This window comes from Chrysemys picta, chromosome 1, assembly GCF_011386835.1.
Source record: "Chrysemys picta bellii isolate R12L10 chromosome 1, ASM1138683v2, whole genome shotgun sequence".
Classification (NCBI taxonomy): domain Eukaryota; kingdom Metazoa; phylum Chordata; order Testudines; family Emydidae; genus Chrysemys; species Chrysemys picta.
The window spans coordinates 33,014,342-33,032,893 of record NC_088791.1 but is presented as its reverse complement, the minus strand read 5'-3'; the positions used below and the strand labels follow the sequence as shown (position 1 = coordinate 33,032,893).

Sequence of the window (18,552 nt, the reverse complement as noted above, 5' to 3'; positions counted from 1 at the left end):
AAGCTGATGTCAACAGTTACAGAATGTTGAGTTTGGGGGGATTTTTGCAGGCTTTTTGTGACATCAGCTAAAACTGGGAGGACTAATGATTTGCATAAAGATTACCTAACTGATTCTTATTAGGTGATGCCGGTGACGTTAGAGGGGGGATGCCCCATTCTAATTAACTAAGGAATTCCTGAGGAGAAATTACATGGGGGAGGAAAAAGGAATGCATAATCCTGAAAAGTTGGAGGAAAAGGTGAAACCATTGCTCATATCTTCTGACCTTGTGATTCCAAAATCCTTGAAAAAGAAGGCCTGTGCTTTCTTCACGTCTCCGGCTGGCCACCAAGGCACAGGTGGAGAAATTTACAATAACTATGATGTACAAGCAAAAAGCTGCTGGCCGGCCAACAAATCCATGGACAATAAGCAGCTAAGAAAACCATCAGCGAATCTGCAGTATCAACTTCCTGAAGCTGAATGACAAAGTCATGACAACCATTTTTCATAAGAATCTATTACAAATTAAATGTTTATTGTCCAGAGGATACTCCTAGTGACTCTTCTTGCATCTCTTTTCCAACCACCAGGTAACTGGCAGAGTATGTGTGCACATGCAGATGTGTGTGATTAGACCCACAGAATTTGAGAATGGTGACTCAGGAGTTGTTTCCCAAACATTTAAGACAGCCCTAGGTTACATAACCTTGCTGTTTAAAAGACTGCACACACATAAATTTTATGGCTTGGAAGGGTGCATTTAAATCCTAAGAAATTAGCTTCACCTAATGCTGTTTGTTAGTTCACTATAACAAGCTTTTTTATCCTGAAGTGTATTGGAACATTTTACATAACGGTATGTTGGTGGGGATGGGTGGCAAGTGGTTGTAGCTGGAAGAGTTTGTGGAACCAGGTTAGCCAAGATTATCTCTCTCCTCGTGACACATTGCTACAGTTGTGATCAGCAAAGGCATTTGAGGTGGAACCACTTGATATGAAGGATGGGAAGGTGCTAGCAGGGCATTCTCAGTGAGGGGTCTTTGGTTTTGGAATTCTCTCTGTCCACCCTTTACTCCCTGCCCACCAGAGCCTAGATTTGTTAACTTTTCACACAAGCTGTAAAAGCCCATTTTTGATCTCTTTTTCTCAGGCTGTTGAGGAAGGAGTGGACCAATGTTTGGGACAGTCCTTTCCTATTATTTTATATTTAAACCTGTAGGACACACCCGGAGTATTGGACACCTGTCACTATATTTTATACATTCAAAATAAATAAAATGCATAAGTAAATAAACTAAACTGCTTTTGATTAGATTTCCAAAAATATTTTCCTGGTCAAATCTCAGGACCTCTATTCCACCCCCAGCCTCCTTGAAATCTCATTCTCTCTTGGTTTTCCAGACCTTATCTTCACCTCCTGCTGTTCTTCATCTCATTTGGAGGCTCCACTTTCTCACTCTCCATGGCATTGTTACTCAAGATCACTCACTGGGCTCTGTCTCTATCACTTTACATCCTCTCGTTCTAATCTCTCTCTCCACCTTTGACTTGTCTTCCTCTACCGAATCCTGCCTCTCTGACATCGTCTGGAGGTCTCATCATCAACTTAAACTAAGCAGGTGAGATTTTCAAAAGAGCTTACCTGATGTAGAAGCATAAGGTCACTGAACGCGAGACCTTCCCCTTCGTCACAATTCTTCCCGTGCTTCAAATATGGAACATAATGGTTGTCTGTAGCACTTCCCTCTCTCTTGCCCTTGCAGATCCAGTTTTTCTTCAAAGCATTTTTACATGCCATCCTTTTTCTGTCTAGACAACCAAGACAATGACATTCTCCCATCACCTCCCACCTTGACTATTGTACCTGCACTGTGGCTACCTTAATATCCGTATCATCCTCCAAAGGTTCAAAACAGAATGCAGCTGCTAAAATCATCTTTCTAGCTCACTGTTCTTACTAAATCACCCCTCCCCCCACTCAATCAAACCTTCCACTGGTTCTTGCTATTTCACCACATGAAGTTTAAGCTCCTTGTCTCTCACTTTCACAATGCCCTTCACAACTCTGAAACTCCCTACTGATTGGCTCTTGTTTTCTTATTGCATTTCCCTCCTCCACCACCTCTGCTCTGCCAACTATACCTGCCTCATCTGCTTCTCATGGAAACATCCCTGTACCTCCCTTCATGTGGCTCATTATGCAGGGATATACTGTTGTAAGTTGCTTGTCTTATTAGCTTGTAAAGTCTGCAAGGCAGGGAGTCACAGAAATATAAATGAGAGTAGAACTTGGCCCATTAAGTTTAGTGGTTTGTGATACAGGATTGGGAGTGTATTACTACTATAAAAACGATACAATTCCGAATATCTCTGATTTTAAAAGTGCTTTCCATGCTACATAACACATTACTTTAGAAATATGTATTTATTGCATTATCTTTTATTAATTTTACAGTTTTTAAAAGCAGTGTCTATTGAAACTATGATCTCTCTGTCAAAAAATACAACTGAACTTTGTGTACTTATATTTTATTTTATAGTTCTGAAGTTAAATACAAATTCATGGATTTTTCATATGAAAATAAGCCAAATAGCATTGTAACATGATTTGTTATAATGTATTAGAGATGTACATAAGAGTTCAAGCTGAGAATCTTATGTTCTCCCATGTATTATATTTACATAGTTGATTAATTTGTTATTTACACTTCTATGTGAATACTGAAGCCATAAAGCTGTTTCTCTATATTGTACATTTTTATTACAAAAATTCTATAAGACATTGCATTTTAGACAACACAGCATTCAGTGTTTTCATATCAATTTTATTAAATTACAGATTGGACTCACTAATGATGTGTCAAGATGCCTCCTATATGTTTAAATTTTTTGACCCATAAGAAAATACAAATTATAAACCAATTTTAATATTCTGATTCTTGATTTTGAAAAATAGGTCAATGGATGTAAAAATGACAGAGAAAGTTATTTGCTCTCTCTAGGTAACTGGTTGGAATAACACTTTGCCTGAGATGCATATTTATGAAAACATAAGGGTAATTACTTTTATAAAGTGAAATGTTTTTCTGTTAAGTTTTATGGTATTATAAATTTGGAGAGATTTTACATAAAAATATGTTGGCCTCCTATGTACTCTAAAATATCCTCTCTATATAATCAGGACATTAGGAAACTCCCCAGAACCCTCATTAAACAATGTGCATAAGTACAATCTTTAAATTCTGACATGGGCACAACAGCAAACGTAGCCTCTTTTGGGGGCATGCCAGCATTTCCTTTAAAGAAAGTGATATTTACTACTGGAATTTGGAAGACCTAGCAGTCAACCTCAGTGTACCTTGTGAAGGAAACTTTAAAAATACATACCAAGCTTTATAAATGTTACATATTAGCATCTAACACAGCAAACAGCTTTGGGTCGACTTTTCACGTTCTGTATAACTACCTAAATAAATGTCTTGATAAAAAAGTTAAGTATACAAATCTCACAAAACATTATATGCTTACTGCTGTGTGCCTTCTCTCTTCTGAATTAGTTACAATAATTTGAATCTCTATTAACGGATTATTTTTATTCATGTTTTATAGATATAACCACCACAAATGGTCACATAAAAGTTTCAGGCTTTGTGTATTCTGTTATTGGTAGATATTCGGTTAGGCACAATATGACATTCTTTGTCAACTTAAGGTTAATTCTAGACACACTGTGACTAGACCATTAAAGATAAACAAAAATGTTGGGACTACACTGATATTTAAGATGGGCACATAGACTATGTGCTGTAGGCACAAATACAGTAATCCAGGAAGCCTGATCCTGCTTCAATTGACTCCCATTGACTTCAATGGAAAAGAATCATGCCCTAGATGCCAAACATCAGTTTATGAATTGTTTAAGTTAGTTCCTTCCCCTCCATCAGCAATTTCATGCCATTTTAAAAGACAAATCCCATATAATAGCACAAACCGATTCCTTGATTCTCATTTACCTTGATTCTGCTATTAAATTAGTCAAAACACTGTCAAAAACCATGGCCCACAAGACAGGTAATTTAGCTAATGTCAACCCCCAAAAGAAAAAGAAACAAGCCAACTTAGTGGATAATATTTTGTAAGAGATTGCAAATAATTCATTATTATTAATATCTTAAGACAGAGTCCTCCTGAAGATTTTTTATTCCCCTAACTTAAAAATGCATTGCTACTTCTACACTTGTGCCATGAACACTCTGGAAGTGTGTTAAAGTAAAACAACTCTGAGCTCCTAATATATTGTGCCCCTTGCAGTTCTCAACTTCATTCAGAACTCCTATTTTATAAGATTCCCTGAAAATAAATATTCCATTTACAGTATAGTAAATTAAGGGACTGTAAAAATTCATTCAGAACCCTGTGATTACATGAAGGAACATTAACTGTAGAAAGTTTGGGGGGGATTTTTATTCTTCTAATGTTGAAAGGGGGGGATTTGGGCTGCTTGTTAATAGGAGCAATCTTTGCTCTTCCCCTGCATCACAATGAGAGAACAAATCATAAAGCAAGTTATTCAACAAATAAGTGAAGGACACAAGTATTACCCTTTTTCCTTTTCTAATATATTAGAAACGGATTATAAGGCAAAAACTGACATTTAAAACATTTTGCATTGTAAATTAAGCCACTGAATATAAAATCCTTCCAAGTGAACTTTCATGCTGACAAACATTCAGGTCTTTTAAAACTTTATAATTATGAATTTGTTTACCATGACAGAAAAAGCATATTTTTTAATTTATTCAGTGTGTTTTAGAAATACTCCAAAATATAAGGCTTATGGGAGAATTTCATCCAATGCTGACACGTATCCTTAAGCACCACTTAAATCTTTAACATGTGGTTACAGTGGTGCACAGGGCCTGACAGAGCTCTCAGGACAACCTTAATGACTTCTAGAAAATGTGCAAATTGTGCCACCTATTCAGATTCCATATGTTGTGTTATTATAGTAGAATTTTAATATTTTGGTTCGCTGTATCAACACAAAAAACAATTTAAATGTTCTCTCAGGTTCAAAATAATAATAATAAAAAATAAAAACACTTGTAAGCCCTACTGTTCCAAATTCATCTTCATACCCATGATGTGTCCTTGTTTTCTACCAAGGGGAATCATTCCTATCACAGACAAATATAAGCAGACAAAGGTATCATAGACTAGTATTGCTTAGACAGGAATAATTATACAAGCTCACAATCATTCCCATTACAGATTTTAAGGCTTATGGACACATGACAATCACTAGGCAGAGATGAATGTAAAATGCATTCCATATTCATACATAATTCCAATAATTATCAAAGTAAGAAAAATGAAATACTATGAAACTTAATTGAACTTATGTTGCTTTTATATGTTGAGCAAGAAGGTTCACTTCTATGTTAATATAATGTTCAGTATCCTGGTCTGTCCATCTCTTTGGTATTCCAGTCTCATTTTGTAATGCTCACAGAATTCTTTATTTAAATGCAATGATTAGTAATTATGTGAAAGTGCTAACCAGAATAATGAAAGCCATAATACTCCAGAACAAGCTGGTTCTTTATACTCATTTCTTGTAATGATTGGGGGCATCTGCGAATGCAAACTTCAGTCTGTAGGCTTCTGCTAGGAGAACACTGATATCTTCATTTCCCCAGTGCATTGTGGGCAAATTCTGTAAAAAAATCAGCAACTCCTGGGGAGAAACAACAAAAAAGAAACAGGAAGATGAATGGTCTTAAAATAGAATTGTAATATAGTGAGCTTGTTATTATTTATTTGTATATGTGTAGTGCCTTGAAACCCCAACCAATGCTGAGACCCCATTGTGTTAAGTACTATCCCTACACATTGTAAGAGATCGTTCCTACCCTGAAAAGTTAATCTATTATTAATATTTGTACTGTGGTAATGCCTAGGCCTCCATTCATGCATCAAACATGCTAGGCAAACACATAATAGCAAACACCCAGCAAATCTAAATAGACAAAGCAGCCAAAGAGTGAGGCGGAAAGGAATACTTATCTACATTTTACAGATGGGGGACTGAAGTACTGGGATCTAATGCCCAAGGTCAGACCGAAAGTCACTGGCAGAAATAGAAACTAAACTCCAATCCCCAGAGTCCCAATCTGTTGCCTTTACAGGACTATCCTTCCTCCAATCTAATTTTATCAAATTACAGTAAATTTGCTTAATATAAATAGCAATTTATTTCCCCAGTTATTTTATTCCCACTTTCTGGTTCCACAGTTGCAAATTCCAACTGAATGCAGCATCATGTAAGTACTGAGAATTCTTTCCAATTTCCACTCACCTCTTGTCTTCCACCTTTAGCTCTCTTAAAATTCCAGACAAGTATTGTACATTCCATGGACCTTTCGATTTGAATCAAGGATCTAGTTACAGTTACTAACACTTCTTACCCAGGTCACTTCAACCATCAATATGCTAGCTCTGAACATTCTGGCATATCAATCCTATACTCATTTCTTAGAAGGTTATAAAATAAATACTCATTTTGTTATTTTTAACCCACTTTACTTCATGTTACCGTAACTTCTATATTTTCAGGGTGAAACCCAGTGCACTACCATTATTATAACTTACTGACTATGCTGCACATTCAGTTTCAGAATTTAATTTAGTAACCCAGGTTCACTAAATGGATGGTGCAAAGAACTGCCCAGTACTGAGCCACCTGAAATGTTGCAGATTAAAATTCCATCCAGCTGGCCTTTACATAAAGTAAAGCACACAGAGCAAAATAAAATCTGGTAAAATCTGGCTTTTTGCATTTTTTAACTGCTCCCTCATTTATACACTGACAAAAACAATTCACTTCTGAAGTATCTATAAGACTACTTAATAGCCACAACTCTGGAGATTTTTTGGAAGATTACATTAGTTCAGTTTACTTCAGCATTCATTATGAATTTTCTAACATAGATTAAAATAGGTTCCACTTCCAACAATACTTTGAAACAATAACTAAAACATACAAATATTTTGCTAAAATATGGATTCCTACCACTATGGGAATTATGTATTACTGTGGCCACATGGCATCAGAAGACATTTCAAATGTGCTGTTGGCCAACTGAACACCTGTGGTTGGAGTATGTGAAATCCAACATGGATAAGATTAAATGGTTTATAAGGATTGGCAGTTGACTCCACTTTTTGGGGAATAAGGGGTCACTGGGAGAACTGGTTTTCTTCCTGTTCCATAATCCAGTGACCAGAAAGAGCATGGTTTCCCACACATCTATTATGGTCAGCCAAAATGCATCCTTGTTAACCTTCGCATAACCTTTCAGTATAGGACATTGTACAATTGCCCTTTCTTACCTGGCCAGAGCCATGGCTAATCAGAATGTCTGGGCTGGAAAGGAATTTCGCCCAATAATATAGACTGATCAACTATTTAGGGGCCTTTCACCTTCCCTGGTACATTATGAAGAAGTTTCTGACAGGCAGTAGGTCACTTCTCCAATCGTAATCATTAATAATGTATCTACCCTTTTCTTCCCTTTAAAAATATAATTATGTGTTTATTTATGTATTTGCTGCAAACTTTCAGATTTGTCTCCAGCAGTTAGGACAATCCTGTACCACTTGAGTCACAACGAATCAGGACTGTGTAGTTAAGGGAACTGTTGTCTGTAGGACCATAGCTTCATTTGTTGCACTCGGTGGAAGGTGGATAGCAAATGAGGCAGAGGATTGCAGGAAGAAACAAGATGGTCTTGTGGTTAAAGAAGCTGAATACTAGCCTGGAGAACTAGATTCTATCCCTCCCTGCACCAAACAGTTCACATCTGATGCTCATTAAGTTACTTAAACAAGCTTTTCGTATGTGGTCACTAATAGTGACTCTCTCATTTTCTGGGCACCTAACTTAAGACCCTAGAGTGTGATTGGCAGAAGTGTTGAGCACTCACAGGTGCAAATGAAGTCAATGGAAGCTTTGAATAGATAAAAGTGCTATATGATACTATGTACAGTGAAAAATCACATCTTAGGTATCTCACATAGAGTACCCAAAATCAATGGATTATTTTTACCTTAATCCCTCTATGCCTCCGCTCCCCATCTGTAAAATGGGGATAATACTCACTTATCTCACGTGGATGTTGGGTAATAAATTAACTAACATTTGTGAAGTATTCAGCTTCCATAGTGATGACTGCCATAGAAAGCACATGAGAAAATTAGCAAGTCTGCCTTCAGAGCACTGTTTAAATAGTGTGCAGTACATAAGGCATTGCACAACAAGTTAAAAACAAAATATTGAAAAGCTGTTCATTCAGTGAGCACTGTCCATTCTGTGCCCTGTGGAAAACATAATATAGGATCATGTAATTAAAGATTGTATCATGATACATACACATAAGGGCACAGACAACCTTAATTCTGGCATTTCCTAACTTCCGAGTGCTTGACCTTGCAACCTTAATAATGCTCATTTAACATAGGGGGGTTTTTTTGTATCATTTCCTAGGTTTTTAAAAAAGGAAACTGAAAAGACATTCCTTCACCTGGCAACATATTGATATCCACATGGGTCATTAGCAGGGTTCAAATTTTAGATTCACCACATGAACTTGTGCCTCTTGAGCAAATGGAGTAACTGATAGTAGTAGTAGGTTGTAATCTTCTTTGTGGACCAGAACTAGAGGGGGATGGGACACTTTGCCAATAGGTTTCATAGCTATTTGGTAATAGAGGAATGGTGAGATTCAGGGAACTTTGATTCCATTCCAGGCTCTGGAGGAGAGCATACTTTAGTGCACCGGTGGCCAAATTTTTTACCTCATGCCCCCCCTTACCCTGTCCACCCCTTCCCAAGTCGGGGCTGGGAGCTGGGCCGCAGTTCCGCGGTAGGGGGGAGAGGAAATATGCGGACAGGGGTAAGAGGGCTGAGACTCGGGCCACAGCCGGGAGCGGGAGCAGAGCTGGGTGGTGCTCTCTCCCTGCCCCCTAGGGGGGCTGGCCCAGGACCCAGCTGCAGCCCTCCAAACATTCCTCCATGCCCTTGCAGAGGGGCGGGCCACACAGATTGGGGACCTCTGCTTAAGTGGGTACAAACTCTTCCACTTGTTCCTGCTAAGCATGACCCTTTCCGCACCATCCCCTCCAACTTGTCTCTGTCCTGTCTCTTCCCTAGCCTTGGCTCTTTGTTCCAATCCTAGTCTTCTTACCCAGCCAGACCCAGTCTCCAACTCACTCCCCCAAGCTCCTAATCCCAGTATACTCTCCCTGATCCCGCTCTTGTCCCCTCTGCATTTCAATCAGGAAGCTTCCTCCTTCCCCCAGGCTGCATGAGCCCATTAGTGGGGGTCATGGAGAGTCAGAGACAGGCTCCCTGATCTCAGTTCAGGTGCCCAGACCTAAACCTAACATGGCTTGCAGCTGTTTTGGCTTCATCTGCTTCCTGGTAGCTTAAGGTATCGCTTGCTTTAAGGAATCTTGTTTCGTAAAATGGAAAAAGGAGGTTGTAAAACAGGCAGTGTTATAAATCTGACAAAGCATAACCATAGCCGATAATTAGCAGTACAACAGAAAAAGCATCAGAATATCTTTTAAAATGTGCTTTCTCAAGTGCAGTCATGTAATTGTTGGACAGCTGTCAAAGTACTACCAAAATCTTTGTCATTTCATTTCATTCTGCTTGTCAGCTGTGTTGCTAACTGTAATTAATAGATTAGCACTATCGAGTAGGAATCTTTTTTAAACAGAGAAAACTACATAGTTCACAAAAAAATTGAGATGTGTAATCTGAATAGGGGGACCAGACAGCTAGCGTGAAAAATCCAGACAGGGGGTGGGGGGTAACAGGAGCCTATAGAAGAAAAAGACCCAAAAATCGGGACTGTCCCTATAAAATCAGGACATCTGGTCACCCTAAATCTGAACAAATTTATTTTGAAAAATTCACTAGTCATAGTCACAAACTAAATTAGGGTCATATGTAATTCTGAGAAATTAGCCGTTTTAACCATGTCATCAAAAATCTCTAGATTTGCTGGACCACATCCTCCTATGGTATAAACTGGCATAATTAATGTATGTCATCTAAGGATATGGCCTTCTGTTTTTACTTTTTTATTGAAGATTATACAAAAAGTTTTTAGAAACGTTCACTCAATTGTCAAGTGATGTGTTATTACATGAGACCAAACTTTATATTTAACCAATTTCCTATCTTATTCAAAATATATTATTATTGTCAGAGCCTACTTTACCCTATTTGGTGGTCGTATGAAACTATTATTCATCCCTTACCCACAAACCTAAGACTTCTATCCATAGTGTTCACACCATTAAATTGTGGACTCAGCCTGTGGACTCTATGAAAGTTTAGAGAGATGATTCTTTGAAACACTCTCAAACTTAATTGACTGACCTTATACAAAAAGGAAATTCATAGATTCATAGATTCTAGGACTGGAAGGGACCTCGAGAGGTCATCGAGTCCAGTCCCCTGCCCTCATGGCAGGACCAAATACTGTCTAGACCATCCCTGATAGACATTTATCTAACCCACTCTTAAATATCTCCAGAGATGGAGATTCCACAACCTCCCTAGGCAGTTTATTCCAGTGTTTAACCACCCTGACAGTTAGGAACTTTTTCCTAATGTCCAACCTAAACCTCCCTTGCTGCAGTTTAAGCAGATCTCTGGGGCTACTAGAACAGAAAAAGTACAGCTCAGATGCCTGTGCTGGGATCTGACACATAACTGACAAAATCTGAAAGTATTATTTCAAGGGGGAACTCATGTCCAAATAAGCTTGGAGCCAACTAGCTCCCAAACCATTGTAGGATTGTGCTTCTTTTGGTGAACTTTAACACTTGTGTAGTGCTTTATAAAACATTAACTAACTGTCACAACAAACACTTAACTACTTCATAGGGGTCTGCTACCCTATTCAACGGATAAAGAAAATAATGCAAATATGTTAAATTACTTGACTGAAACCACACTGGAAGTCAGTTTCAGAGCCAAAATTAGCAGGAGGAATCTTTTTCTCAGTCATGTACTTCGTTCACTATGCCACGCAGCTTCTGAGCTGCCACCCTTCTAGCTAGACAGCTAGATTTGTTGCCGTGCAAGGAGTCACCTACACTGATATGGAAAAGTCTCCCTAAAAACTGAGTGAACTATTGCATGGGTTCCAGGGAGCAACCCATTATAGCTGGAGTGGGCACTGTGAATAAATACGAATCCTGTAGGAAAAGCCATCTTGACAAACTTTCTTCCTTAATGATCAGTTCCATTTGCAATGCTATCTGTACAAGGACAAGAAAGGTGATTTTTTAAAAATGAAAGTGGAGATTAGCTTTAACATTTAGAAGTTCCCAAAATCAGGGGCAGGAGAAATCCTGTTTATGTCAGCAGCCCTAAATGTGGGCTCTTGTTATTGTTATATATTACTTAGTTTCACTTAATTTTCATAAAAAGACAGTGTTTTTAAAAGGATATATTAATACAGAGAAATAGCTTTTATTTTTATGAAATTTACAAACATGCTGGAAAAATAATTTTAGAATATAATGCTTTTCAAACACATTTAAAAATTAGAGCCGCCTTAAAATATGCATTCATAATCTTCAAGTGATAAGAAATGTTACAAATTTCAGAGAGAAAACACTTATTGCAAATACAAGGCATCAAAGTGTAATACTCTCTCTTTTAAATCGATGTGACAATTATACTGTGTTTTGAATATCATAAAATGGTGACAAACTAACTCTTTTTTTTACCCCTTGAAATCATCTTGATGAATATTTTTATAAATACTTACTGACTGCACAATGATTAAAAGGAATAAAACTACTACAACTAAATAAATAACATTCCATAATATTTACTATATGGTATATTTACCTTTTTCAAAGCACTGTAGATATTAGCTTACTGTAGATATATTAACTTACTGGTTGTCTCAACACACCTGTCAGATACACTGACAAACCACATTGTGGTTTTTTTAACATATATGGAAACAACCAGTGACTTGTCTTCCAAGACCACAGAATATGTCTGTTGGAAAGCTGGATTCAGAACCCAGGAGTTCCTGGAGAACACAATCCACTAGACCACATGAAATAGGCCATATTAAAAACTACATCATGAAAGTTCATCTTTCATTTAAACACTATACTAAATTTAACACAGTGCTTAAATAAGATAGATGGCGCCTCTTAAAAAACAACACTGCTTAAATGCTTCTATGATTACTTCCAAACTCAATTCATGATTTTCATCAGGGCTGAATATGTAAATTCATGGCACAGTAACATGTTGAGGGTCCAATCCTGTTCTCATTGAAATAAATGGGAATTTTGCCATTGACATAGATGGGAAAAGGCTCAGGGCCCCTAACTGTTCAAGAAAGTAAGATTGGTCCTGATTGGGGAATATGCATTATAAATCCAAGTGAGGTAATTGGCAATCACCAAGACACATCGCTTTAGTAATTTACTTAAGATGAGGTTGACCTTACTCAGATATATTGCTTAATAGAGCTTCAAAACAGATCTGGATAAAAATAAACCTCACAACTTGTTAAAAATAAAAAGCATAACCTGAAAAATACCTTCTCAAGAAAATGACATTTTCTTTTAATGCCAAACATGCCAGAGGAGTGTTCATTGTAGCCTGAATGTGAAATAGCCTAAGAAAAATATGTTCCTATGCCTTTCAATCAGAGGAGATACACAGCATCTGCTAATCAATATTTAACAAAGTACATGACAAGGCTATTTAAAAGCTACTCATTTTAGCAGTTTATAATTACAACAGAGCAAAGATGAGGCATTAGTAGTGACTAAGGCTAGGTCTCGTCGGGACGCGACAATCGATCCCCGAATCAACGCTCTTACTCCACCAGCGGAGGTGGGAGTAAGCGCCATTGACGGGGAGCCGCGGAGGTCAATTTTGCCGCCATCCTCACAGCGGGGTAAGTCGGCTCCGATAGGTCGAATTCAGCTACGCTATTCGCGTAGCTGTATTTGCGTATCTTAAATCGACCCCCCCTGTAGTGAAGACCTGCCCTGAGATAAACTAGATTAATTTATTTATGATTATTGTTCTGATTTTTCTCACAGATAAAGATAAAGCAAGAACCATTAAAGTCTATGTGCAAGTAAGGCAGCCAGACTAATTAGTGTATTTCACTTTTCCCATCCACATTCAGAGTTTTAATTTGTGCCGCTCTCCTTGTTTATTTTATTTACGTTATTTGTTTTAATGAAAAACTCTTTGGTGATAAATATATATATTGAAGAATATATTTTAGAATGAGGAAGCTATGCTGAGTTTGAAAACCAGTTTGTAAAACAAGCTTCCACCAGTCATTTTTCTGGTCCATTTAATTTTTTCTGTAAAGGCATCTGTCTGGGGAATCTGTCAATTAGCCCATAGTTCTATTTAAATTATTCACCAAAGACAAAGGCTCAAAACTGTATCCAACATTCTAACGTTAGAAATTGTAGAGAATCACTACAAATCAGCTTAAAGGTCAGAAGGTGTTTGTACTTACAAAAATGGTTGCATGTTTTGATAGACTATACAGATGAAATTAGCTTTTATTTCTTATGATACTGAATTTGCACAGTTCAATTTTACAACAAGAAATGTCTCTACTTGGTGTGTGTGTGTGTGTGTGTGTGTGTGTGTGTGTGTGTGTGTGTGTGTGTGTGTGAGAGAGAGAGAGAGAGAGAGAGAGAGAGAATGTAAAAAAGGGAAGATACAATATCATCCGACATTAAATTATAACCAAAGAGATTTGATACTGTCTGCTGTTAGAGTGTATTCATCTGCAGGATGAATTATAATGTGTTCATGGTAGCAAGACTCTGGTGAAATGACCTTAGGTGAGCAAACTTTCTTAAATAGGTCAGAAATTGGAGAAGCATAAAAACTTGTCCCTACAACTTCAATTTCCTAGTTAATATTTACAGAATAATGAGAGGATATATGCCTTTTATATTAGTAGAACTTTAACTGTACAAATCCTTTTAATTTAAGCCTTTTCATAAGTAGGCAAATAAGGTAGGTTTTCTCTTTATTAATCTTCTCATTTATTTTGCTTATCTTCATTCTTCTTTCTTTCTTTGTTTAGTCTCCTGCTGTTTTGCTTACTTTATTTCCTCCATAAATCTTTCAGCAGGTGTTGGAAAATGCTACAGTAGGTCTGGACAGATGGGTTTTAATATGCTATGAACCCACTTGATATTTTACAATACTGAGGCACTCACTGCTATAGTAACAGGTTTATCAGCATTTCTACTAGAAATTAGGGCTTTCAAGCGATTAAAAAATGAATTGCGATTAATCACGCGATTAAATAAATTAATCACATTTAATCATGATTAAAAAATGAATTGCAAATAATCGCAGTTAAACAATATTTTTGGATGTTTTCTACATTTTAAAATATATTGATTTCAATTACAACAAAGAATACAAAGTGTACAGTGCTCACTTCATATTTATTTTTGATTACAAATATTTTCACTGTAAAAAACAAAAGAAATAGTATATTTCAATTCACATAATACAAGTACTGTAGTGCAATCTCTTTATAATGAAAGTTGAACTTACAAATGTAGAATTATGTACAAAAAATAACTGCATTCAAAAATAAAACAATGTAAAACTTTAGAGCCTAAAAGTCCACTCAGTCCTACTTCAGCCAACCGCTCAGAAAAACAAGTTTGGTTACAATTTGCAGGAGATAATACTGCCCACGTTTTGTTTACGTCACCTGAAAGTGAGAACAGGCGTTCACAAGGCACTGTTGTAGCCGGCATTGCAAGATATTTACGTGCCTGATGCACTAAAGATTCATATGTCCCTTCATGCTTCAACCAAAGCAGAGTGGACCGACGCATGTTCATTTTCATCATCTGAGTCGGAAGCCACCAGCAGAAGGTTGCTTTTCTTTTTTGGTGGTTTGGGTTCTGTAGTTTCGGCATTGGAGTGTTGCTCTTTTAAGACATCTGAAAGCATTCTCCACACCTTGTCCCTCTCAGATTTTGGAAGGCACTTCAGATTCTTAAACCTTGAGTCGAGTGCTGTAGCTATCTTTAGCAGTCTCACATTGGTACCTTCTTTGCATTTTGTCAAATCTGCTGTGAAAGTGTTCTTAAAACGAACATGTGCTGGGTCATCATCCGAGACTGCTATAACATGAAATATATGGCAGAATCCAGGAGAACAGGAGACATACAATTCTCCCCCAAGAAGTTCAGTCACAAATTTAATTAAGGCATTATTTTTTTAACAGGCATCATCAGCGTAGAAGCATGTCCTCTGGAATGGTGGCGGAAACATGAAGGGGCATATGAATGTTTAGCATATCTGGCACGTAAACATCTTGCAATGCCAGCTACAAAAGTGTCATGTGAATACCTGTTCTCACTTTCAGGTGACATTGTAAATAAGCAGCAGTCAGCAGTACCTCCCATAAAAGTAAACAAACTTGTTTGTCTTAACAATTGGATGAACAAAAAGTAGGACTGAGTGGACTTGTGGGCTCTAAAGTTTAACATTGTTTTGTTTTTGACTGCAGTTATGTAGCAAAAAAAAAATCTACCTTTGCAAGTTACACTTTCACGATAAAGAGATCACACTATAGTACTTGCATAAGGTGAATTGAAAAATACAATTTATTTTATCATTTTTACAGTACAAATATTTGTAATAAAATAATAATATAAAGTGAGCACTGTACACTTTGTATTCTGTGTTGTAATATAAATCAAAATATTTGAAAATGCAGAAAAACATCCAAAAATCCGTAATAAATTTCAATGGGTTTAACAGTGCGATTAATTGTAATTATTTTTTTTTAATTGCAGTTAATTTTTTTGAGTTAATCACACGAGTTAACTGTGATTAATTGACAGCCCTACTAGAAATCCTTCTTTTCTAAGGGTTAGTAATGCATTCATAGAAATTTGCTCCAAGCTGAAACTTTGTAGGTGTCTTGGCCTGTGGCTTTGGAGAAGAAAGAAAATATAATATACATATATACATACACACACACACACACACTTAAAAATCTCCTCTCAATTCCATAAGGAAAACTCACAATTTACCGCTGTATAATACCTTCAAGTAAGCTATAATAATATCATTGAACATCATGTTATGAGTTGATCTAGGTAGCACAGTGACCTAGAGTCTGATGCCATAAGATGCTGAAAACGTCCGTAGGAGTGCTGAGTACCCTGAACTCCCTAGGATGTCAGTGGGAGTTCAGGGTACTCAGTACCTTGTAGAATCAGGCTCTCAGTACTCCCTCAAAAGGACTGGTTATTATTGTTGCTCGGGTTACAAATGAAAATGAGTATGGAAGTCTCCTCTCTCCATCTGAACACATCACAAAGCCACCACAGAGTCTGGTACAATTAATAGTCTAGCCATGTAGTTTTTTTTTTTTTAAACTTCACATTTATGGTTAAACGGATCCAGTTTTTATTAGGACAGTGTCACATTTTCTCCTCATACATCTGCTTCCACAGATCCTCATTCTTTAGGGCCTCAAGTTATGATGCACAGTATCAATACTTTTTGAAAGGATAGCTGTTAATGGAATAGTGGCTCAACACAGCCAATAGGGAGCAACAACATAAGACATAAGAAAAGATTTGGTCCTCTCCTTAGCATGAGGTTGGACCTGATACATCTGACTAATACAGTTTTACATTTTAAAAATGCAAGATTTCTTATCAGCTTGGTGTTTTTCATTTTTAATAATATTTAGCATTTATATAACACTTTTCACGTTGGAAGTGCTTTGCAAGCAATCTATTTACTTTTAGCTAGCTATGTAGTGTCATGTAGGTTTTTAAAGATGATTTGAAGTCTGTAGCTTTTCCCCATTTAGCATTTTAATAACTTTCATAATACTGCATGTTAAATGGATTCTCAGGTTGTTCAAATGCTAAATTTTACCATCCATAAATTTGTCATAATCCTGTGGGGAATATTTTGCAGATTCTAAATACTGTTTTTTAAAATCAATACTCCTACTCTGTGAATTACACAAAAACAGTCATTATTTGTGGAGGACACTTGTAGATCTATGAGACTTCCACCTATTTACTCTGCAGCTGCCTTTGAGAGATTGTTCCTAAACTATTCTGTTTATATACCACCTTTAATAACAGTGGTAATCAAACAAGCATTATGTGCGCTTGCTGACTCTGTGGGCTGATGCTGCCAAATACAATACACATAAAAAAAGAGAAGACACAAGAGTCCATTAAAAAACATCCACTGTAGTTACAACTTAGCAAAGTCACAGAATAACAACACTACCTAGCCCGTTTATAGCAATTTTCATCAGTAAATGTTAGAGCACTTTAAAATGGAGGTCAGTATAATTATTGCGGCTAGGGAAACCAAGGCATAGAGAGGTGAAATGACTTTCCCAAGGCCACACAGCATGCCATTGACAGAACTGGGAATAGGTCCTGGGCCTCCAAAGTCCCAGTCCAATGCTCTATCCAGTAGTCAACACTACTACCTCTCCCCTACAGACAAAAGCTACTATCTTTTAAAGAGATATCTGTAAGAAAACTATTGGTAGTTCTAAAACATTTCTTAGCCACAGGGAGGAATTAGTGGACTAATGACTGTCAGCTGTACCTGGCAGTAATGCATTGACAGTAACCTAAATTATATTCCACATACTGTGTGGTTCTGAATTTCACCGGAGACTTAAAGTGGGCTATCTGACTGTGTGCATCTCTCAAACCTGGGATCTGACTGCATGGTAGAGTATTGGGGCCCATCCTTGGTCCTCTCTCCCTGCATCTTCTACACTCACCTAATTACAAGATACTGCAGCCTTCGGAGAAACTCCCTTGCCCACTATGGTCCCAGTGGCAGGGAAAAAAAGAAAATCAGAATATCTGTACAGCTGTTTGATAGGAAGGGCATGCTAATTCCCAAGAGTTCCTTGCTCTGTGAGTAGCTGTGCATTTCCTATACAGAACAGGCACAGTGTCACAGGTCCCAGTCAACTGTCCCTCTTGGTTACTCACTAGACTGCTGTGAGGAGAATCCAAGCCTCTGGATCCCCAGATGTTCTAAACCTCTCAAAGCCTGAACGGCATCCAGCTACTGCCCCAGTCTTTGGGGTCCTTAGGCACACTCTAGGGCAGAGACTGGATGCCTAACTCCTGGGCTCAGTACTGAGTCTTTAGATTCCCCTGTAGCTTAAACACAACCTCTCCCAGATCTCCACCCTAAGGTGTGATCCTTCTGGTTTACCTTTAAGTCTCGGAAGGCAGATGGCAGATGCATGTAACACAGACACCCTGCACATGTTTCTAACACTGTAATGGTCTTTATTTGATAGCACAAGACATGCATAGATCCATACAAAAATAAACTCTACACACATTTCCCTGCCACAATTTCCCCCCCACTTCAAAGCATTCCTTCGTCTGAGGTTGAAGTCACTTCAATAATCCAGAGTCCTCCTGCTTCACTGCCTGGCT

At 37.5% G+C, this 18,552-nt stretch overlaps 1 protein-coding gene across 7 annotated transcripts in view; it reads right to left on the bottom strand.

Moving 5' to 3' along the window:
• Positions 1-2,498: 2,498 nt before the first annotated feature.
• Positions 2,499-18,552, bottom strand: part of TBC1D22A (TBC1 domain family member 22A) — a 438,695-nt gene continuing 422,641 nt past the window's right edge. For all 7 annotated transcript variants that reach the window (XM_065554788.1, XM_065554783.1, XM_065554792.1 and 4 more), the window contains one exon: positions 2,499-5,722. In XM_065554788.1, the coding sequence (XP_065410860.1) occupies positions 5,594-5,722 (129 nt within the window). In that variant the 3' untranslated portion in view covers positions 2,499-5,593. The remainder of the gene's footprint in view (positions 5,723-18,552) is intronic.